General features: G+C 38.5%; 1 protein-coding gene across 2 annotated transcripts in view; it reads right to left on the reverse strand.

The window, feature by feature from the left end:
* Positions 1-25,061, reverse strand: part of LOC139446745 (FYVE, RhoGEF and PH domain-containing protein 6-like) — a 63,406-nt gene that overhangs the window by 24,279 nt on the left and 14,066 nt on the right. For both annotated transcript variants that reach the window (XM_071228046.1, XM_071228047.1), the window contains exons 2-7: positions 16,563-16,668; positions 11,966-12,099; positions 5,660-8,244; positions 4,001-4,093; positions 3,370-3,521; positions 1,065-1,221 (exon numbers count right to left, since the gene is read on the reverse strand). In XM_071228046.1, the coding sequence (XP_071084147.1) occupies positions 1,065-1,221; positions 3,370-3,521; positions 4,001-4,093; positions 5,660-8,244; positions 11,966-12,099; positions 16,563-16,668 (3,227 nt within the window). The remainder of the gene's footprint in view (positions 1-1,064; positions 1,222-3,369; positions 3,522-4,000; positions 4,094-5,659; positions 8,245-11,965; positions 12,100-16,562; positions 16,669-25,061) is intronic.

Below are 25,061 nucleotides of genomic sequence, written 5' to 3' on the forward strand. Positions count from 1 at the left end.
AGACATGTTAGAAAGAATGGTGCTGACAAACCAAGGCTCATAATCAGGGCAAACCTGGGATTCAAACCCATGTTTGTTTGTTTGTTTGTTGTTTAACGCCGCACTCAGCAATATTCTAGCTATATGACGGCATTCTGTAAATAATCGAGTCTGGATCAGATAATCCAGTGATTGACATCATGAGCATGATCCATGAAATTGGGATGCAATGATGTGAATCAACCAAGTTGCCTCTTATGATAAGTAGAGTCACCTTTTACGACAAGCATGGGTTGCTGAAGGACCTATTCTACCCCGGATCTTCACGGGGGGAGACAAGCATGGGTTGCTGAAGACCTATTCTACCCCGGATCTTCAAGGTATGAAGCCCATGACCAGTGGACCCTGGAGCCAACATTGGGAAGAAACAAGCTGTCCAAGATCCACATAATGCACAACTGAACATCAATTTGTTCAATGTCAGTTTGTGTCAGCTCTTCCGAGAACTCAATATTCTCTCACATCACCACAAGGGTTTTTACAAAGAGACATGACCCATGAACATCCGGGGTAGAATATCTCTTCAGCAACCCATGCTTGCCATAAAAGGCGACTAACGGGATCGGGTGGTCAGACTCGCTGACTTGGTTGATGCATGTCATCGTTCCCAATTGCGCAGATCGATGCTCATGATATCAATCACTGGATTGTCTGGTCCAGACTCGATTATTTACAGACTGCCGTCATATAGCTGGAATATTGCTGAGTGCGGCATAAAACAACAAACCAACCAACCAACCAACAAAGAGAAATAATAAAAAAAGATCAGATTAAACAATTCCACTAGCAATATCATCTGATGAACACTAATCATTACTAAATTTGCACATAGAATGACAGTGTATTTCAACTTCTGATTGAAAGCATGATTTGTATGGTACTACTGTTTGAACCAAAGGACAATTTCAAGCTAAAATCGCTAAATGGCTGAAATAATGCCGATGCAACGTTAAATTTTAACTCACTGCAATATATAAGAGTTATCTCCCTTGAGTCATCTCTTAAAGACAATGTACAGTTCCTACCTCAAATTCCTTGACAATACGCTGAAATTCAGGATATCGTTTACATGACTCCTCGAACAAGGCGGTGGCGTTTTCGAAGTTGCGAATGTATGATGAGTACATCTTGAGAAATGGACCTTTCTTCACAAAGATGTCCGCTACTTTGGGGTTTTCCTTCCTGGTGGCAAATAACGTGCGCAAACAGATTGTTAACTGATCTATGTAAATACAGCAAGAACAATGTAAATTTCAATGGGTACATAACAAATATTTGAGCATACCATTGATCCAATATTCTGGGTACAGGTTTCTAGATAAAATGCTATCATGCCTAACAGTACAATGCACAATCAAAGGCTGATTATTTTTTTTAAATTGGTTCTCGGGGAATGGCTTTGAAAAATATGGTGCGGGTGGGCGGTGTTTTTTGTGTGTGTTTTTTGTGTTCAAACTAGTATGTAACCAAATAAACAGTTGTGTAAACAAACAAACAGTTGTGTACGGTCAACTTGGGAAAGGCCCTACACAAATGTATTCCTTGATGAGTTAAATACTAGAATACAGTATATGAGTGCCGTTGGACTTTTAGGAATATTTCGGAATAACTGTTGGAATATTAAATGGATTTTTTGGTGTTTTTTTAAAAATGAAAATGAAACTAAAACGTAGGGCAAACTTTATTATGATGCCTGAGAACCAAGACTAATTTGTCTTTTAGCCTAGAAATACAATGTTTCGCATCAGTGAAAGTGAGTTGGGTTTTATGGCACCTTCGCAGTATTCCAGCAAATTTCTGTGGTGATTCAATTTACAATACCCAGTGTAACAACTCAAGTGATTCTGAGCACAATGATCTCCTGAAATGTTATCAGAAGCTAATATTGTACCAGGAATAAAGTATTCTGCCATCATATTATGTCAGTTGTTGCTTTAATAATATGTATTCAAAATAAAAAAAATTGAAATACTGTGTCGCATTTCGTATGGTACCAGTTAGTTGGGGGTTCATCATCCCAGGGCCCCGTTCCACAAAGCAATCTTAGCGCTAAGGTGATCGTAACTCCCATACTTAAACATAGGCTTACAAGAGTCGTAGAGCTAAGAATGCTCTGTGGAATGGGAGCCAGGTCTACCTACACAGTGACAATCAGATCATGACATAACATTTAGTTTGTCTAAACACTTCCGCCTGTCCATCCCTCCATCTTAGTGGGGATCACATATGAACTTCAATGAACAGAAAATGTGATATATGTCAAGATATGACACAAGAGTAGAAGCACCTTAAAGTATCTTAATTTGTGTAACTTGTACTGACGTATTTGTCATCAAATGGCACTTGGGCAACAGAGTGTGAGGTGGGGTGAAATGGGGTTTAATGTCGCGTCCAAGATTATTGCACTTATATAGTCACATGCATGCAAGTATGTATGATTCTACTAGTTCGGACTGATGCTGAATTATAGTGCTAGCATATTGAGATACCACACCGCAGATTAACATGAATACCCCACTCAGTCACAGTATACTGACTCCAAGCCAACCCATCGTTGTTTTAGCCCCTTAATGCCGAGCGTCAGACAGGGTAACAACAAGTACCACCTGAAAACATCTTTATGGTATGGCGCAGCCAGGGATCGAACCCCAGGCCTCTCGCTCTCTGGGCGGACTACCGGTATCTACAACTAAACCATGGAGGTGGTCGCTGAAACTGTGTAATTATGACAGTATTAACAGTTCGAAACACATAGTTCCCACCCTTGAAGCATCCTTTACAATAGTGTGTCCTATGATGATTGAAGAAGCTTTGTATAAAATACTGTGACAAAGTACAATGAATATTATGGACATAAAACACATCAAATGAATTGGTAAATTTTCATGTTGAGATATTTTCCATTTGTTCTGAGGATAGTTTGGGTTTTGAGGCTATTTCTAATTGACAACTAAAACTATCATAAGTTTCTATTCATCAAGGCTAGTTTAAGTTCTAATTACTTCTACACCTATCATAATCATGTTGTCGAAAAATTTATATTTCCTTATTTATTTCCCTAAGCAGTTGATAGTTTCACAATTGTTTTACAATTGTTTTACATTTGTTTCACAATGTTTTTTTCAACGCAATTTCGACTTGTCTAGTGCGTCATGATCAATAGATCAAAGCTTCACTAAACACACACATCATGATAAATATGATAAAAGTTCAAGGAAAAATGAGGTGCAGGAAAACTACTACCGCAATCCAAACCAATTCACATGACCCGCACAATAACAATGGCACAATACTCAGTTCCTTCCTTCCTTCTGTCATTCATTCAGTTACCAATTCTCTATCCTCTCGGTCAGGTCTTTAAGTAGGTCTTCATTGAAGTTGTGCAGCTGGGGCAGATAGTCCAGTATCTTATTCAGCATCTCACTCGGAATCACTGCATGATCTAATTTCTCCGCCGCCTTGGTCACATGGTTTCGGAAGTCCTGAACAAAGGATGAATGTTCAGCCCTCGTTGAGAATTTCTTGTTTGTTGGTTTGTCTTTTGTAACGCCACATCAGCAATATTCCAGCTATATGACAGCTGTCTGTAATTATTCAATCTGGACCCGACAAACCAGTGATCGACATCATGAGCATCAATCCACGCAAATGGGATACGATGACATGCATCAACCAAGTCAACGAGTCTGACCTGATCTCCTCTTACGACAAGCCTCGTCGCCTCTTATGACAAGCATGGGTTGCTGAAGGCCTATTCTTACACGGATTTTCATGAGTGTATTTGGTTAATGACGTTTGATGCAATTTGAATAGCAAATTTGGTGATTTTTTGCTTGTGCTACCAAGTGACAGAGAACCATGAGCGGCTGATGATCATATTTTAACCTAGGTAAAACAGTTTAAGTGTTACCATGGTTACATGTGAATTTCAACAAGTCACCAGCAGTCTGCTTGTACTCACTATGTTAAGGAGCTTCAACACATCCACAAACACCTCTTCCGATTTCTTTATCTCCTCTGCGATGTAGAAAACCTTGCGAGCCCTTTTTAATTTCTGTTTGAAAACAAATCAAAATATACCCAACAATAGCAACTACGGACACTCAACTGTTTATATCTTTTCCATAATAAATACAAAAACACATTTGATAATGCATGTTTAAAATTGTCTAAGAAATCAGCAATAATTCTGATTTATCATGGCAGCCTGTAAATATATTAGGTAGTCGCTGATTATAACCAACCAATTCTCATTATTGAGCTCTACCAAAAAATGGGATACTGGGTACTGCCCCCTAACCCCAATGGGGCCTAAATTAAGGAGGCAATCTAAGACATAAGCCAGACATAAGCCAGGGCTGGGATGGGTAACTCGGGTACTCAGGTCAGATGGGTACTGAGTAGGACCTGGGTACCCACATGGCTACCTGGACCTGTGGTTAGTCACGTGATATATATAGTTTCATGAGAAAGATTCACTACTATAACTCCATGGTTACCTACAAGTCGCTAATATTCGCATATCGTTCTGACAATACGGACATTCCTTCTGATCTTTATAAGTTTTGAGTAAAGATACAGCTTCAGTCAACTTCAGTATATGCCTGACCAGAGAGTTTTATTCGTGTAGCTAAATACTTGTTGCCAGAGCTCTGGTAAAATAATTCCTAATCGGACATTTTGTTCTCAACACTAGAGACGCTCCAGTGGTTATCCAGGTCAGGTAATAGGGGGTCAGGTACCCAGGTAGTAAACTTGGACTCGTCCCAGCCCGATGAACCCAGAGTTCCCGTTTACCGGTAATTACCATTTTTTTACTGGTAAAATTAACCTTGGACCGGCAATTCATGTAACTACCAGTCCCTGTGGACCTGGCAATTAAAGTATCTTATAAATATTAAATCAGTGATATTCATATAACTATATTTTTCCTCTATCTATTTTTAGTGCAAGGAAATAACATTTTGCTTTGCTTTGAGGTTAAACATATACTTAAGGTGATTTAGTCTCGAATCAAAAGACAAAATTGTGACTAAGTTACTTCTGAGATGAGTCATTGCATTGAACATGATGTTGAAAGAATTAAAACCAGGCAATTTTTTCATTCATTTATTTATCTGTTGAAAAGTTAGGACTGACAAAACTTAGGTGGGACTGGTAATTTTTAGGGTTGCAGTCCTGGTGGACTGGCAGTTTCAAACGCCAGCAGGAACACTGAAACCACTTGTCCAAAGTCCAAGTCTGGTAAACTTTTGTTCAGTCAAGTAAGTTCATCTAACAACAGTCTATATGGTAACACGAAGATCTACTGAAAATGATGCTAAGGGCAGGTAGGGGCAAGTAGACTCAAACACTTCTTGGACAGGCTGAGGAGGACTATACCCATTACGCATAACACAATTTACATGAAATATTCACACGGAAGATGCTGATGGAAGGACCCTTCTTATTCACTTGAGATTCAAATGTCCAACATCACACTGCCAACATAAACATGACCAGTACAAAATAAAGATTGCAAATTTAACAGTAAATCTTGATAATCCTTGAATGGTTTATCAACAAAAATGACGTAATATGACAATCTTGACAATTAATTGTACAAATAACAAGTGTTTACCTGATAGGTAGCATCCTCTTGGTCCTCATCAGAGTCGGAGCTAATATCATGGCCCACAACATTAGAGAAGTTGTCGCCCGACCCACTGGAATTGGTGCTCAACTGGCTGGTATCACTGACAGGCCGCGACCTCTGCCATTTCGGGGTCGATACCTCGAGGTGATCCGAATTCTCCTCTCTGCTGCTGGAGAGAAGACTTTGATTGCCTTCACTGGAGCAGCTGAGATTGTCAGTGGTGTCCTTTTTGGGCACATCTGCTCCATCAGGAACAGCTGCACCTTGTTTAACACTTGAGCTGTCTTGCTTACTCTCCCCTTCTGCAGTGTCCTCATCTTCCTCAGGCTTGACTGATGCTGTTGAGTGTCGGTAGCTCCTTGGGGGGAGCGACGGAGGAGGGGTCACCTCCTTCACAGGAGAAGTTCTCTCTGACGGAGGATGTTCGCCAATTTCATGATAATCATGATCAAAAGAATCATCTTTGTCAGAGGAAGTTTCAACAAATTCTTTTACATCACATGACTTCTTTGAGTCGGAAATTTCAATCTTTCTATACTGCTTAGAGCCTCGGTCAGAAGAAGCTAGCTTGTTTTGTGCGGACGACTTGTCTAATGAACCAGTCCGATCCAAGGACTTGGTTTTAATTGCGGGAGGGTGAGCAGGTGGAGGGGGAGGTGCTTCTCGCTTGGGCCGGGGGCGGGATCGGACACGTGGTGGTTTAGCAAAAGGTGCTTGCGACCCTGGTGGAATCGATGTCCTTGCTGGCACAGGTGGCACAGTCTTCTCCTGTTTCACTTCCCCAGTCACTTCTTGGACTAGTTCGGATTCCTCCATGGAAACACATCTAACACTGTTTCTGGGTGGCAATGGTGGAGGTGCATCACCTGGACTAAACGACTGGTGCCTCATTGGAACATTCGGCCTTGAAGGTTCAGTTTCTGGGGATTCTAACTTTTCTATGAGACCTATCATCCCGCTGACATCAGACTGGCTACGGCCAAATCGTGACAGATTAGTCCTCTTTGGTTTGGGTGGACATGGCTTTTTGAATGACGCTGCTCCACTTGAATCAGGGTCCTTCAGAAGAACAGGTTTGTCAAAACTCAATTGTTTGAGGAGCTGTGAAGCCACTCGGCGTGGTCTTGGAGGGCGGGTAGGGGTTGAAGGGCTTGTGTCTGAGTTGACCGAGTCAACTGAACCTTGGCTTTCTAAAGAATCGGTAGATTTCCTCAGTTTGGTGTCGAGGTTTTGTTCACTGCTGACATTCAAGACTTTTGGTTTTTCGGCCAAAACACCACTCTCTCCGAAGTTTTGGCTTAAAAGTGCCTCAATTTCTTTCAACATATCGCATGTGTTCTCATTTGAAGGAACATCCTCATCACGTTTGGAAACCTTCACAGAATTGGTAGCTCTCCTGTCACATGAAACCACTGACCCTTCTTTAGCAGTAATACTTTTTTCCAGTTCCAACTCAGTTGGCTTTGATGCACTTTCTGAACTAGTCCTCGCACAAACACTTCCTTCTTCCGCACTCTTATCACAGGAAACACTACGGTTGAGTCCTGTGTTATGAGTAGGTGTGTGTGGACCTTTACCATTCATGCCATCACGTGGTGGAGCTTGTGCAGTTTCTGTACAATGAGATGCTGTCTGAGCTGTGAGGTTCTCAACCTCCCTGCTAGCATCAGGTAATGAGCCTTTGTCAGTTGATGAGCTGAGATTACATTCTGCTAACTTATCTGATGCTGGAGATGGAGTATGTTCTATTGATGATTTCATGTCTGACCCTTCTGACGATTCTTTGTTTGGTGAAACCAAATCAGGGTTTTCTATATGATCCATTGAAAGCAAGCGTTTCCTAGGTTTCGGTGCTGGTCTTGGTGCAGGTTTTGGGCTGGGTTTGGGACTTGGCCTGGGACTGGTTCTTGGACCCATTTTCTTTTGGCCATTGGATACCGGTTTTGGACTTGTTCTTGATCCCTGCCGCAACACTTCTGCAGATTTTTCATCTGTCTTTACAGATTGTCCATCTGTTTTTGTTGCATTTCCTGTAACACAGTTTGGTGCTGACTGTACAGCTGCATCCTCAGACACAGCTGCATCTTCAGCCACAGCAGCTTTTGAAGGAGGAACATACCATCTACTTCTACCATCACACACATCATTCAACACAGGAAACGAGTTCACTTGGTTAGGGCTACCGTTAGAGGACCTCAAGCTCCGACGCTTAGTGATTTTTGGAGGGTTTTTTGAGCTTTTGGTTGGCATAACAGAAACATACTCAGACTTGTCATCATTGGAAGATGTTATTGTGCTTGTGCTGGGGGTCTGAGCAAGCAGGGCAGGCACAGTGTTGGAGGGAGGTGCGTTCTCATCAGTCGGAGACTGATCGACATAAAACAAGCTCTTCCCTGCAGCGTACAGACCAAGTTCAGCGACTGAACGCTTTGTTGATTTAGTTTTCGACTTATGCAATTTGTTGTCCTTGGAGGTGAGGGCGGTTTGACGTGTGTTGGACAAATCATCAGGTGAGCAGGCTACATGCTTGGGGGTCATGAGTGCTGGGGGGTCAGGGGAACACGACAAACCTAGAAACGCAAGCAGTGCACATCAACTTTGTAATCAGTTCAATCACAACATAAAAGATTCTTCTCTAGAGGACTTTCAGACACAGGATGCTCTTTTCTTTCTTAAAAAGTGGCAGGCTATAGATTTGGGGGTATTTACAGAATGTTCATTTCAGTCCATAAGATGGGCTTGTGTGGCCCATGGTCTAAGGTGCTGCAATTCAATGTGCAAAGTTGCCTCCCTTAACCATGACAGGACCTGCTGTCAGGATCACGGAAGTAACATGCCATGCTCATGAGTGTCACTACAGTGTCAATGGTCACTTTTTGAAACTTTTTACTGACCGTAATGTATGAATAAAGTGTTGCAAGTAGCTTGGGTTGGAATGTTTACTGGTGAATTGTTACAACGGAGTGATGAAGTGATTATGGTCCTGTAATTATTCAGATTTCAAAGAGCCACATAAGGCTCTCGCTCAAAAGTTGTTTGATCAAGATTACAACATTCAAGGCCTTAGAAAAGCTTTCAAAATATTTAATGGTAGACATGTGGAGGATATTTCAAAATTTGATGTGACAAAACTTTCCTATCTTGCCTTGCACCATATGTTCCTGCACTTTTTCATTTGCACCATATGTTCCTGCAACTTTTTCATGTGAACAATTTACTTGCCTTTGCACGTGTTTGTGATAGGTGCCACCGTCGAGCCAGACTACATTCACCTTTTAGTGAACACCTGGTATCATACTAGTTGATAGTGATTCAAAAATGATTAGGTGGGAATGGACCCTGGGTTTAGCAGAGATTTCTTATGTAGCCTATTGAAATAGTTTTGTTGCTTTTATTATCATAAACATTACATCATGTACATTGGTATTCATCAAAACATTTGAACTAGCTGACAATGAAACTTTTAATATTATTCCAGGAACATTTGCTAAGACTACAAATTAGCCAAGGGCGATGGGGTAGCCTGGTGGTTAAAGTGTTTGCTCATCATGTTTAAGCCTGGGTTTGATTCCCCACATGGGTACAATGTGTCCCCTGCTGTGATATTGCTTGAATATTGCCAAAAGCAGTGTAAAACCCAACTCACTCACTCACCCAGCAATTAGGTGATCCTAATGCACCTATAACACTTTCGGGAAATGTACTACATGGGTATGGTGATGACAACTGAAGCTAATAATTGTTTCAAATTTAGGATATGAACGTCCACACCAAGAAGTAGTGGCAACTATGACACATCATGGCACAGTGAGTCGTGGCACCTTACAGCACTAGGCTGCCAGACCAATGCTCTCAGGGGAAGTCGCAGGAAGTGAAGATGACTGTTACTATTGACAGCTGACCGTTGAAACTCTTGTCAGTTTTGTGTTTTACCTATTGTTGCCCTATTTGATTTTAAAACACATCTGTGACGTCATTCTATTGTTTGAACGCTCCATTATTTTTCAGGAATGGAGAGTTGCTTGTCAACTGTACATTATCTTGAAGCAGCATTTAAATTTTTCAAATGTTTTTAACTACAGAATATTTTGTCAAAGTGTAAAAGTAGGGATGAGTTTTAAGTAGGGGAATATCCTCGTAACTCTCCATTCCTTAAAAATAATGGGCCTCGGCCGCTGCGGGGCCTCTGCTCCATTATCTTTAAGGAATGGAGAGTTACTCGGACATTCCCCTCTACGTAACACTCATGAACATCAGCCTGAATAGATGCAGACAGCATACACAATGTGTATCATATCTCCATTCTGTTATGATAAATACTCTATTTGAGTCAACAGTTGCCATCAAGCAATCAAATTACTTTTCTTTCATAATTAAAACAAGCAGCACACCTCAGCCCACCTTGTCGTGAGCTGCTCAATTACACCAGGGCCTGATCCACAAAACCTTCGTAGCACTACGTCATTTATAAGCCAATGATAAACAATATAGCTATGATGGGCAGAGCTACAGATAAGCAGTGTATTTGCATAAAATATCACCAAAAATTGTTTAAAACCCAATTACTTTCCATTAACTTGTGTACAGAAATGCATGCATTAAATGAAAAATTCAAATGTATAAAAACACCTCGCATAAATACCCAATGAAGCTTTTTCAGCATGCGTACAAAGGAGCTAATTTCCAAAACACAATTATGAGCTAATCTACTTTCTGAGTCAAGCCTATATATTAAGAACAGTTATAAACATCATATTTCATTTTTTTTAAATCTTAAAATGTTCACCAGCTGTTTTTCTATATTTGTCCAAATGAAAAATGTAATAACCCAATTAAAATAGAAACCCTAGAGTAAAAACTCAATTGCTCAAAAAGTTATCTGGAGCTCTGGTGGGTCCCAACACTACGAACACGTTGTGGATTGGGGCCCTGGGAACTGCAGTATAAAGATGTCCCTTCCCCTGTTTCAGTCACGTTTTCACCTTGACCTACAAAACCGGTGATCCAGGAGACCCCCAACAATTAATTTGAAGGATCCTTGCAGCCAATATGAGGATCCCATAAAGTAATGAAATGGTACTGTACTGTAGAATTTGATAATCATTTTAATTACAGGACCTTTATCTCTTTTGAAAAGAATGCATATTAGTGTGTTTCCCTTGGGACACAATATTTTTTTTCTATGAGTCCTTTCCATATGTGTGTGTGTGTGTGTGTGTGTGTGTGTGTTAGTGTGTGTGTTAGTGTGTTAGTGTGTGTGTGTGTGTGTGTGTGTGTGTGTGTGTGTGTGTGTGTGTGTGTGTGTGTGTGTGTTTGTGTGTGTGGGTGTGTGTGTGTGTGTGGGTGTGGGTGTGTTGGGTGCACATTTCTACATTGTGTAAAATGCTCCTTAGTACTCATCTTCCTGGCTAGAAGTTCAGTCTCAACAGTCTTCAGATTTGATTAACATGATTAAATATACCTTGCTTGCATTTTTGTGTGGATCCATCTCAAACTCAGGATTAGAAGACTCATTATAATTACCTGCTGAGTTCAAGTTTTGTCGTAGGTTAGGCGTGAGGGAGATGGAGGTGACAGAGCTATAATACAAATCTATGGTGGTGAATGGGTCCAGGGTATTTATCAGAATAGAACAGAGATATAATGCCCTGGATAACTGAGAATGACATAACTTTGATGCAGTGAATAAAGTCCTCTAGAATATACATATCTTCAACAACACATTCACATGCATTGTAAACAACACTGTTACATGTTCACAACAGCAGTTCAGTGATCAACAATTAGAACTGATCCAGACAGTCTGTTAACACAACATGCAATTCAGAACAAACAACATGGAAACAACATGCCTGACTTGTATGATGACATCCGTAAGACTGTCATTTAAATTTGCATTTTGACTTAATTTTACGCTTTACCTGAAAGACTGACAAATATTGCATTTTCTATGGTTTAGTATCTTCATAGGCAGGTATTTAACTCCTTTCGAGAAAGACAAGTAATTTTCCCAAATTTGTTTGTTGTTTAATACCACAATCAGCAATATTACAGCATTCTGTAACAAACTGACCAGACAGTCCAGTGATTGACATCATGAGCACTGATCCACGCCTTCGGAGTAGGATGCAACACAATCAACCAAATCACATTTGATCACCTGGTACAACCAGCACAGCTAGGTGGGGACCAATTCACACCCAGAATCCCCAAGGGGTTATTTCTAAAAGATCTGCTGACTCTCTACTTCTAACTCTAAGATGAAGTGATCAGCGGGTCAGCAACAAGTACCTGTCTCAGCTCCCTCCTCCACACTCGTCGAGGACAACAACCTCGCTGGTTTCTTTGCCACTGGTGGCTTTTTGGGCAATGGAGGGCGTGGCTTGTTCCCAGCTGGACTAGGCTTATCTTTGGGTAGGGGTGGTCTGCAAAACAAATTACCATAAAATACAGATGAAATCAACCGAAAAAAAGCCAATTCAAATACAAGGTGTTTTCAATCTCAAACGCATTTGACATCAGTATTAAAACCAGCATGGGCTGTGGAATCTGAATGACATTTGTCAAGTGGTTCTCAAAGATTCTACTATGACATTAAAGATTGCTTGAAACTGAGGTCTCAATTTTCCAATTGATACCTCTAAATCATGCCTTTTCACACAAAAAATGTTCATCTGAAAACATTTATAGGTTACATATCGATCCATAGAAACATGGCTGCGGATAACCCATCAGAACTGCATACATTCGATATCAGAACATTATCAGAATTTCTTACAAATGATTGTGTGTAAAAAGCTGTTTTGAGTAACATGATGCAATAAATAAACATGAGTAACGATATTCAGATATTCACATTCGCAAGCTGAAAATGCTACATTGGGTACTTATGCACTGTGTTGTCATATTATTTGGTTTTCAATTTTTTTCATGCATATTTTTACACAAGCAGCTCAAATTTAACTTGCTCAAGGTGATTTATTTTAGCTTACCGGTATCTGGAGCTCTGTTATACTTAAGGGTTGAGACTGATAGGGGCCTTAGTTTTTTACCCTTGAAAAATTGAAATGCCCCTATATTTCTGATGAACATGGTCAGGGTCTATAGTTTTAATATGTGGCCCAAAATCACGCTAATTGTTCACTTCCCACTGTCATGTTAGGTTTGTTTATTGTCAAATTAATTTTCACTTATTGCAAATGTCACAAATTTTCATGGTGCACATGGGCTGTGTGATGTGGGGAATGAGAGTAGTAATTCCCACTAAATTAAAACAAAACACCAAAATTGTTGTTAGATTTGCTTGCATTATTAAACATAAACCAGGGGCTTGCTTTGATCTTACTGGATTAGTGTTAAAAGGTTTTTTTCATTAATCTTTTGATATGTACAGAGAGGTGTTAGATTTTCCTTTCAAGGGAAAGAAATGTTGTGTTAGGCTTGTTTACATTATGTGAGCTCCAACGTGTACATTCTATTACACTATGACATCACAGTTCCCAGGATCGGAAGTGACGTCATCATCAGGTATCTCGCGGTAGTGACAGACAAAATGGCTCAATCTACAATTGATTTCTTGATGTTCCTCCCAGTTAAGTTGCGGGTCGTAGACGTTTGTTGTTGTTGGTCTGTTGTTTATCACCGCACTCAGCAATATTCCAGCTATATGACGGCAGTCTGTAAAAAAATCAAGTCTGGACCAGACAATCCAGTGATTGATATCATGAGCATTGATCCACGCAATTGGGATCAATGACATGCATCAACATGATCCACCAAGTCAGCAAGTCTGACCTCCCGATCCCATTAGTAGCCTCTTACGACAAGCATAGTCGCCTTTTACGGCAAGCATGGGTTGCTAAAGACCGATTCTACCCCGGATGTTCACGGGTCCCGTAGAAGTACTTGAATCAGTCTGAACCTCACAAATCAAATTCCTTCTAACAATTAAATAATCACAAGAAAACGTTTTGTCGAATTATTACGTTAATACGAACATTTATTTAACTTACAGTCATCTAAAACAGTTAAATAAAATTATTCCCATTAGGAAACAGTAGTTTAAAATTCATAACCCTCAAATTAACTGTTAAAATCCTTTTTAATACAACCATGACAACAAGAAGAGTAACATGTCGCTCTCAGCAAACCATAAACCAGCTAGTTATACACACAATCTACTTTTTCAGGACACAGACTACAACAAGGAAGTTGGCTGCACAACACAGCCATGTAGGCAAGATAAGAGGCGCCTGCATGCCAGCACACTAGCTCATGTGACAGTATACCATAATGTTCCCCTCACACGCAACAAACATGAACAAACTTGCGGCATAATACTTTGATCACCTATGAGAACTACAAAGATATCGGATTTCACTTCATGTTCAAATAAAATTCCCATGCTTTTTTCCCCAATTGTCCCACATAACTACCCACTGGTTTGTTTGTTTGTTTGTTTGTTTGTTATTTAATGCCACACTCAGCAATATTCCAGCAGGAGAGGGATGTATAGTAGCAGCTGGTACATGTAACTGTACTGGTACATGTTGTACATTGTTATGTTCCAATATAGAGACTGTATTGCAATACATCCCGAGTTCCAGATAAGCTGTGATTTGTGTAAAATACAAAATATAAACAAATATTACAGCTGACTACCCAAATAATTTTGAGTCATTTTCAAACACATATGCATGAACAATTTCCTCAACCCAATATTATATATATATAAGTATAACCACAAATACATAAACTCACTGCTGTGAATAATGCACAAAAGCACTTAGATGTGTATTTAACTAGGGGCAACACATGGACATATAGAAACTAGATGTCATCAGGCCTCAAAGTTGCGACTAAAATGGTCGCCAAAGCGACCAAAGTTTTGCCAAATGACTACCTTGAAAAATATATTGTGGCGACTTAATTCTATTGCTACACATAAGTAGACACAAAAATAAACATGTCTGTTGCTAATTGTACTCACAATTAATTCCTCCTAAAGTCAACAATGAACGGAAATACATAAATATTAATGTAACTAGTATTTATTTTAGTTGATAGTTTATTGGATAAGCAAGGACAAGCAAGAATATACCTATATAATCTAGTAAACATAAATTGCATCATTGTTCGAGAAGCAAATAACAAAACTCAAGTACAGTTTCCACTAATATACAATTCCAAGACCAGTTCTATGACTTGTACATATAATAGTTACTTGATAAAAGAAAATTTCAAATGCTTTTGGCTACCTACAATATTGGCTTGACTTCTTGATTTTACCACTGGCTACATGGAAAAAAATACTTGTAGCCATATTGCTACTTTGTATAAAATTAAACTTTGAAGCCTGGTCATGTGAAACAGCATAGTAAGCAAAAATATTTTTGTTTGTTTGTTGTTTAACGCCTCACTCAGCAATATTCCGTCTACATGACGGTGGACTGTAAAGAATCAAGTCTGGACCAGACAATCCAGTAGTTGACATCATGAGCATCGATCCTCACAATTAGGATAGGATGGCATGCATCAACTAAGTTATCGAGCCTGACCACCCAATCCTGTTAGTCGCCGCTCAATATAGCAAAGGTTTACCTGATGCAAAAGGGTAGCGTTGTTTCAAAAAAATACTGTTAACTTAAAAAACGTGGTGTATCATTTCTCACCTCCCTTCAGGCATTTGAGGTTTAGAAATCCATAAAAGAAGAAAAGAAATTGTTCTGGTTTTAGGTAAATAGTACCAGCCCATCACCATCAGACTTTAGATCTATTTGTTTCATATTCATTTTGACCTGACATACCTGTTCAGTCCCAGAATAAATGTTTGTTTGCTCACAGATCCACTAAATAAAAACTACGCCAATTCAGCTCTGTCAAATTATACATAGACGATAGTCTCCAAAACCCTCCAAGACTAAATGTTGGACTTATACTGTAGGGTCATCATGCTCAATATCAACAGTATCAGCTGTTATCTGCAGACTGGCGTCACAATATCATATCACACTGGTATTTCTTTTCTACCCTGATATACACCAAGCTAACGCTAGAGGTAATATTTTTTTACTGTATCCTAGACACAGTGACTCATCTTTGTAAACTTGGATTATTAATACCTATATGCATTGGGATGATAAGTGAGTGAATTGGGTTTAATGTCGTTTTGAACAGTATTCCAGTTTTATCACAATGTGTCAGCTAAATGTGGGAGGAAAGCCTGAGGTCCCGCAGGTCTCAGGTGTTTACCATGGTGAAACCCACAAACACAGGTATAGTGCTGACAAACCTAGAAACATAAACCAATTTGAACCAATGACCATAGGTTCCTGGCCCGCCCAGGGAAGGCAACCCATCTTTCAGACTTATTTGGCATAACTTAAATGAAAGTATATGTGTCATATAATATATTTTTTTCCTGCTACGGTGTATGTCTTGGCTTCAAATATTGTAAAACTGGTCATGTGTTGTTGTTTTGTTTTTTACCCAACTGACTTCACTTTTTAGTCACAAATTTTTAAAAATAAAAAAATTGTTTGTTTTTTCATATCTTAGTTTTATTACATGTTACATGTATCGACCTGAAGTGTAAACCAAGCAATGAAAAATGAAAGGCTTCTGTAATTACAAAAATATCAATATAATGAATAGCAAAAGTCTAAAAATGTACTTTTCATATTCTGCCACACACACACATCTACTAGAATAGATCGAACACAAACAGAGCTTGAAACATGTGAACCCTTGTCTGCAGCCAGATTTTTGTGTTATATACATCATGTACATGTGATACTCATGTTAATTATCTCAAAGTGACCAATGTAAGAGGACAAATCACTGATTCGATCAACCAATCAATGACAGAGATAATCAATGAACACAGTACCGTGGTGAGTTGTTTGGGGAGGTGGTGGAAGTAGTTGGGCCATCGCTGCTGCTGCTGCTGTTGCTGTTGATACTGTCCCCTAATGCAGGTTGTGCTGCTCTCACATCTACAAGAAAACAATTGCTATAGTGTTAAATAAATTATGAACAGAATGTAATCAGATCCCACAAAATACAAACATTCAACATGTTCAACAATGAACAGAATGTAATCAGATCCCACAAAATACAAACATTCAACATGTTCAACAATCTGGTCATACAATTCGTTGAAGGGATATGATGTGGGTTTTTTTAAAGCGCACATTATTACTCGAATTTCTTTTACACTATGAGTCATCATGGTCATAAATAACTTCTATTCTGATCTTTTTTTTAAACTCTGAAAGGTGCAACTTAGCTCGTGTTAGGTAGGCAGAACATGTATACTGTTTCGTTGGTCATCTACCACCTCCGACTCGACCCTCATTAAACCGCTGATCATCTATAACGCTCATCAATTATTTGGACCCCGAAGGTAGCGTTGTAGCGAGGGATCACTTTACACCACATAACAGTGTTCAAAAATAGCGCCACAGCCCTGTAGCTCATCTTGATATGAAGTCAATCATTCAACAACCGCTTAAAGGAAAGTGCTGTCAGAATTGTTATTCAAATATTTTCTGCATACATACTTTGGAAAAAAGTATTAACAAATAAGAATGTTTTTTTCTAATTTTGCAAGAATGAATGTACTTTTGAAATGCATTGTTGCAATACAAAACATTGATGTTTACTTTTACAGTCCCAGACAAATTTTGCAATTCTGCGTTCGTGGAGATTTGCAGAAAATGTAATATACCGCAGAATTGCAGAAATATAGTGGAATTTCCCTTCTTTTATCAATCAACATACTAATTTTTACTATTTTCCAGCTTTTCTATTGAAATTTGCACTTAGCTGATGCCCAAACATACAAACATACAAAATATTAATCCTACAATCTCACTTTTTTATGTTACCGTGGTATTACGACATAAAGTGTTTACATCTAACCTTACCATAAATAAATATCAGACACTATGCATCATGATACATATATGTATTTGCATAATTTAATATTTTGAAATGTCCAATTGCAAGAAATTAAATGTTTTAAATGAGTTTGTATAAATGTTTGTGGGGGATATGGTCATGCTTTACCACAGAATTTATCACAGAATTTTGGAATTCTAGCAGCAGAATATGGTAATTTTACTGCAGAACTTTGATAATATTACCTCAGAATTCATCCTGGACTGGTTTAAACTCAGTTATAAAAGCAGGATACTTTTTCTTATGCAATACAATTTTTCGAACCTGTTTTACAAACTAGTTTAAGGGTATTTAGAGTAAATCTTAGCAGAAATAGCTGAACAGTAGCGATGTATAGCTTTTACTTTAGCTCCTGTGGTGCTCATATCGAATCAGATTCACATCTCTTTACATAATTCAGATGTCCTCATTGGTAGGAACAGGCATTTGTAGTTTCAGCTTTAATGGTCAAGTGGTTTCTCAGGAGGTGATGTTGACAGTACAAGGAAATGCATTTTGAGAGAACATTGAAGCACGGTCAAAATTCACAAATGTAAAATAAAGGTCCAAACTTAACACAAAGTGTAAAAAGGAACATGTTTTGAGGTCCTCTACTAGCTAGACATACCGTATTCGACGTAATAAACGCTCAGGGCGCTCTCGAAATTATAAATAGGTGGCTCTTATTTGAATATTATTTTGGTGAAAAAAACAGAGTTGAAAGATAAATTTTGTGGTTTAAGCTGACAGCCTGAAGTGTTTATGTACGACAGATATATTTTTCCAGAATTGAACTGCCCATAATTAAGGATGCATATAATACATGAGTGCGTATTATACATGAATAAATAAGTCTTGTGTACATTGATCCATCAGAAGGGGTGCTAATTGGGATTGTTCACTAGCCAAATTATTAGCAAATGTCGCCATAGGCGCTTATTAGAGCGGGGCGCTTATTACGTCGAATAAGGTATACAAAATTTCATTACATTATGAAAGTAAGTGGCTGAGTACAGCTTTAAGAAGTTTCAGCTTTCAGTGTTGTCAAAGTGCAAAGACCGAATTTATGTCAAATTTGAAATTATCACACAAAAACTGACCATGTGTTGGGTCCCACTGGTAACCATGAACTACACATACCAAATTACATATTGAACAGCACAAAAAGCCACAAGGTTCTGTAGCTCACCTGATTTAAGAAGAAATAATTTTATGACACTTCAACCATGTCGACCTCTGTAGCTCACCTGATTTAAGAAGAAATAATTTTATGACACTTCAACCATGTCAACCTTTAAGTGAGTTAAAGAAACATTGTAACTTCTTTCAGAGGCATCTAGGAGCTGGAGTACTAAGTAAGGATAAGATATATGGATGAAGAACTTTATTACAATTAGCATGATTAGGAGCGACGTTTCAGTAGAATCTACATTGTAACGTTGCTCCTAATTGTAATAAAGAAGTTGTTCATCCATATATCTTATCGCTACATTGGCAGAAAGATTCTCGGAAAAAGAAACAAAATCTTGAGCTCACCATTATCATGACCTATCTCTTTGTACAATATGGTCAACTGATCAAGAGTTTGGTCACTTGAGATACACTGCAAGTACTACCATAGACCCATGAAGATCCGTGCTTGCCATAAAAGGCGACTATGCTTGTCGTAAAAAGCGACTAACAGGATCGGGTGGTCAGACTCTCTGACTTGGTTGATGCATGTCATCGATCCCAATTGCTCGATGCTCATGATATCATAAACTGGATTGTCTGGTCTAGAATTTTTTTCAGACCGCTGTCATTTAGTCGGAATATTGCTGAGTGAGGCGTTATACAACAAACAAATGAACAATATATATGATCTCATAGTTGTCTTGTCTTGTCTTGTCTTGTCACATTGAAACATTACCATGGTTACTATGCCATGATGTCAAGGCTATGAAACGTCACACTCTGGGGCATTCATTACACAACTGCCAAAGCTAATTTGCAAATAAAGCGACAATCTTTTCTCTTGTTTGTAAAGAAACATGTTAATCATGAAATCAGAGCAGTCAGTGATAATGGAAGTCTTTCAGTATACAGTATAGATTAGAGTAGGATCATGAGAGGTGCATGGGGTTTTATGCATACCGCCTTTATACCACTCACAGCTCGTGGTACAGAACCCTGACAAAGAATGCATAAAACCCAATGTACCCCGAGTGATTCAACAAATTTATCTTACCAACATGCTTTAATATGACATTGTAAAAGTATAAAAACAAATTCAAAATTGATAGAAAAGAGCTGTTCGATTGAGCTGAGGTTAACATGTGCTATGTCATGTGACTTTCAAAAGCGTGTGGTTTTTCGTCGAAGCGGGGTATAAAAGGTTTATTCTGCCTCAGAAATTCATGCGCAGTCTGACTTGTTCATGGCGGGGTATAAGGGATTTATTCACCTGCTGAGAAATTATTTCCCTCCAAGGTGGGATACATAGTATTTTATCAAGATCACGTGGACCAATCTGATCTCATCATTCGGAGATGGAGGTATGATAAAGTGTTTTGTATTTTGATAAAGATATCCTACTACAACAACGGCAAAATAATGAGGTGACAACCTATCATGGCACATCAAAGTCACAGTAGCTATCCTGCATGTGGAACTGTATAACTAATGCTAACAAAGGATAAGTAGGCAAATGGAAATAGTTTTCCAAGTTTTACAGATTTTCTCAGTGAAAGTTTATCATTTCATGACATTGTCAGTGTTCCTGTTTGCCGGTAGATCCAACTATGTAACGTCAGAGATGACGCCATTGCATTAAGCATGTTAAGCATAATGTTGAAAGAATTAAAACCAGGTAATTTTCATATTTTTCTTATATTTGTTGAAAGTTGAGACCGACAAAAATTAGAGGGGACTGGTTTCAAAAGCCAGCGGGAACACTGATTGTTAACTAAACGTGTACACTTTTTAAATAAATATGATTTGTTGAATGGACTGTGTAATGGGTGATGAATCATCACATATCCCTGGCATGTGGCAGAGGTACGAGGTTGACTTTTGTTTGACCTATCCAGGAAGCACAGAGTGTCATCAGCAGCATATTGACCTAATTTATGTTATTCTGTTTTCATTACTTTTCCTTTAATATCACCATCATTTCTGATCATGAATGATAAAACCTCAAGTACGAGCAGCAAGAGATGCGGTGTTAATGGATCTTCTTCTCAACAACCCCTTTTGTTTGTAAAAAAATGTCCATTATGAATTACACAAGATGCAGTATCATAGCATATTATGTTTATCCCTACTTTCAATTTTAAGGCTGAAACAATATTTTTGTAAAACAATTAAAAACTGTCAAATGACTTTTCAAATTCTATCAGTAAGAGTAGACCCAGTTTGTTTCATTTGGGTTTTTTAAACATTATATCGTACAATAGCCCAGTATTTTCACTGACACATCTACCTGGGATGAATCCAGGATGTTTTTTTTTTATGTACAAGTTCTTCAGGAGTTAACTTAATTTGTCATACATGGGTCATCAATCTTGTGATTACTCCTCTTTTCATTGATAAACTCACTGCATTTTTATCACAAACATTGTTGACTTATCTTAATATCTAAACTTTCAGGTCTTTCCCAAACATTTTATAAAAAAAAAAAAATTTCACAGGAAATCTATCAATCCCAGTGCTTTTATTATTTTTAAATTACATTTCGATACTTCATTTGCAATTTCTTCAAGCTTAATTTTGCTTTCTAATGTATCATCTAGCTGGTCATTTACCTTCATCTTCCCGAGGCAAGGGAGTTAACTGACTATAAAAGTCTAGTTTCCACCCTTGCCGAACTAGGCTGGAATATCTGGGCTTGATCGTAACGCCACCAATGGCTTTTACGAGTTACGTCCTTTATATTTCCCTCCTACTGACCAGTCAGATTCCATCCCCACATCACTTGCATTTGCTTGTAACAAAATGGTGGCACCCAGTCTAATTGATAATCAAGATCTGTATTGTAATAAAACAGGTTTTACCCTGCAAGGTGCATCAAATCACTTCAGCACCTTGATTAAAAACATGAAAAGATTTGCAAAATATCTGTCAATACCTTGTTGATGGTACACACCCTGGCAAATCCTGCAGTCAACTGAAATCTGCACGTTGAATACCATGTTGTTAACAAACTGTATGTCTAGTTCGCTACATGATTTGATTGGACTATGCATAGATTTGTTAGTCCAGCCAAAATGTAACGCCAGAATCCCACCCATTTTGGCATGGGTGGAAACTTGACTTTTATCATGTGTTTATAGTCAATTAACACCCTTGATGTTTACCTTTGAGTAATCACCTCTTGGGCATGTTAAGCTCAGTTGAGTTATCATCTAATTTCATTGCTGTATACAATTTCTCATCAAAGATAATACGATCAAAGTTTTTTTAGTATCATTTTATCCATCTGAGAGGTCTGTATCCTTATCTGAGTTTATAAGTTTACTAAATGTAATTACTATTTTTTAAATGACAAAAATAATTGTATGTTTTTTCAACATCATCGCACCATTCTATTCTATTTCTTGTCCGTCTTCCTCTTATTTCTGATTCCTTGATTTGTTCCATTTCCATTTAATATTTAGATAATTCAGCTAAGTGAGTTTCATCCACATTCTGAAAATTCGCAAATTATGTTCTAGTTCTCCATAAATAGATTATTACATTTATGTTTAATTTTGACGTAACAGAAGCTAATCATGCTAAAAATTAAAATAACTGTAAACCAATATATCTTTAATTCTCTTATTTTTAATCAGCTTCAAAATATTAATGAAGAAATAATCTACTCTCAACATGAAGACCTCTCTTAGGTCTAGTGGATAGAGTGAGTGAGTGAGTGAGTTTTTATGCTGCTTTAAGCAACATTCCAGCTATATGACAATGAGGGACACCAGAAATGGGCTTCAAACATTGTACCCATGGGGGAAATCATACCCGGGTCTCCGGCGTGACTAGGCTACCCCACTGCCCCACTGGATAGAGCTTATGCCCTGGACTTCAAAGGACTTCAAAAGATGGTTCTTGTTGTTACCCTGCCTGGTGCTCATCAATTAAGATTAAGGGTATAAAACAAGGACTGGTTTGCTTGGTGAAAGTATACCTTGTCTGTGTGGGGTATCCATGTTAAAATGTATCACCTCACCATCAACGTGATTGTGATAGTTCTTATCCAACTTCAAAAACTGCTTTTGTGGAGCACCTATGCTATATCTGATTTAAAATTTAATACCAGCTGATTTCAAAATCAACACTACCCGTGAAGATCCGGGGTAGAATAGGTCTTCAGCAACCCATGCTTGCCGTAAAAGGCGACCATACTTGTCGTAAGAGGCGCTTAACAGGATCGGTTGGTCATGCTCGCTGACTTGGTTGCTGCATTTCATTGTATCCCAATTGCGTGGATCGATGCTAATGATATCAATCACTGGATTGTCTGGTCCAGACTCGATTATATACAGACCGCCTTCATATAGCTGGAATATTTTTTGAGTGCGGCGTTAAACAACAAACAAAACATAATCAACACAACATATAAGACACGTAACTGTACACCATCCTCATCATCTCCGGTAGGAGGGGCTGTGAATGTGACACTGATACAGGAAGTTGATCATAATTATGTCAGTGTATTTAAAATAAAGAGCAATCAAATGTGATAAAAGGTAGTGTGAATAAATATATGCATATATGTATGTGATAAGTATAAGCATATTATTGTCTTGCTTGTAATCATATATACTGTACATGCTAGAAGAGAAATCTGACTATAGTCCATAAGATGGGATGATGTATTGCTAGATATCGACAATGCATTTCATTTGATTACCGTATTCGCCGTAATAAGCACCCAGGGCACTCTCAAAATTAGAAATAGGGGGCTCTTCTTAGAATATTATTTTGGTGGAAAAAACATAGTTGATAGATAAATTTCGTGGTTTATGCTGACAGCCTGAAATGTTTATATACGACAGTTATTTTTTTCATTTTTTATATTTTTCAAGAATTTAATTGTACGAGTATGTATTATACGCGAATAAATAAGTCTTGTGTACATTGATAAATCCGAAGGGGTGCTAATTGGGATTGTTCACTAGCCAATATATTAGCAAATATCGCCGTGGGCACTTATTAGAGTGGGGCACTTATTCTGTTGAATACGGAATGTAACAATGGCTATATATATACACCATCTATGTGTATACTGTGCAGACAGTTAGGCTGGGGTGTATTTGTGTGGGTGATGTTTTGATCTGTGTATATGACTTATGAACAACTTGGGAAATAAAAAAGAACTAATAAATCATAAGGAAGTGCAGGTCAGTGTAACCTGAGAGTGTTCCTAATTGGGCTGGGACGAGTCCACATTTCCCCGGGTACCCAACCCCCTATTACCCGACTCTACCCGGGTACCTCATGGGGGTCTCAAGAGATGGGTACAAAGTGTCCGATTGGGAAAAAATTGACAGTAGCTCTGGCAAAATGTATTTAGATACACACATAAAACTGGTCATGCATGTGCTTAAGTTGAGTCAAGTTTTATCTTTACTGAAACACATAAATCAGAAGGAATAGGTGCATTGTCAGAGAGAAATGCAAACATTAATGACTTGTAGTGTAACCATAGAGTTTCAGATAACTTTTGTCATTAAACAATATATCCCATGACTAACCACGGGTCGGGGTAGTACTGTGGGTACTCGGGTCCTCTTCAGACCCACCCGTCCCAAGTACCCGAGTCACACATCCCAGCCCTAGTTTCTCAGTTATGACTACGAGTGTGTGCAGGACATAGCAACAGTTGCAGTGGACACCAGGATACTAGATACGGGCTTCAAACCTTGTACTTATGTAGGGAATAAAATTCAGGCCTGTCCACTAGGGTATCCCCCCCCACACACACACACTTCCTTATCAGACACATTGGGGGAAAAAAAATCACAATTTTCCTCAAACTGGTTGCCGAAATAACAAGGCCATAACATTAGTCATTACTTTTTTAAACGTAATGGGAAAATTTGTAATTCCAATTTGGGAAATTTTACTGACATTTGCTGCAGATTTTGGGCCAAATATCATCTTCTGAACAGGTCTGACATTACACTAGCTGCTTCTCAGTCTTGTCAAGTGTGTAGCATTTGATCAACCACTAGAAACATTGCGACTGTCCATGCCGTGACAGCAATATATCATTGACAAAATAAAATATCCACAGCTAACACTCATGCTGTGCTAGATTATTTACAGCATCAACGGACACCATCAGATAATAAAACATAAAAAATTTACTCTTTCGTTTGTGTTGATCCCAAATGCACCTTATTTAAGAGACGAGAGATGTGGGTAAACTGGATAAGATGATAAATTACGAGATCGTGGCGAAGTAGTCAGTGCTGTT

Source organism: Haliotis cracherodii, unplaced genomic scaffold (genome assembly GCF_022045235.1).
Source record: "Haliotis cracherodii isolate W230 unplaced genomic scaffold, xgHalCrac1.p SCAF_6, whole genome shotgun sequence".
NCBI lineage: Eukaryota > Metazoa > Mollusca > Gastropoda > Lepetellida > Haliotidae > Haliotis > Haliotis cracherodii.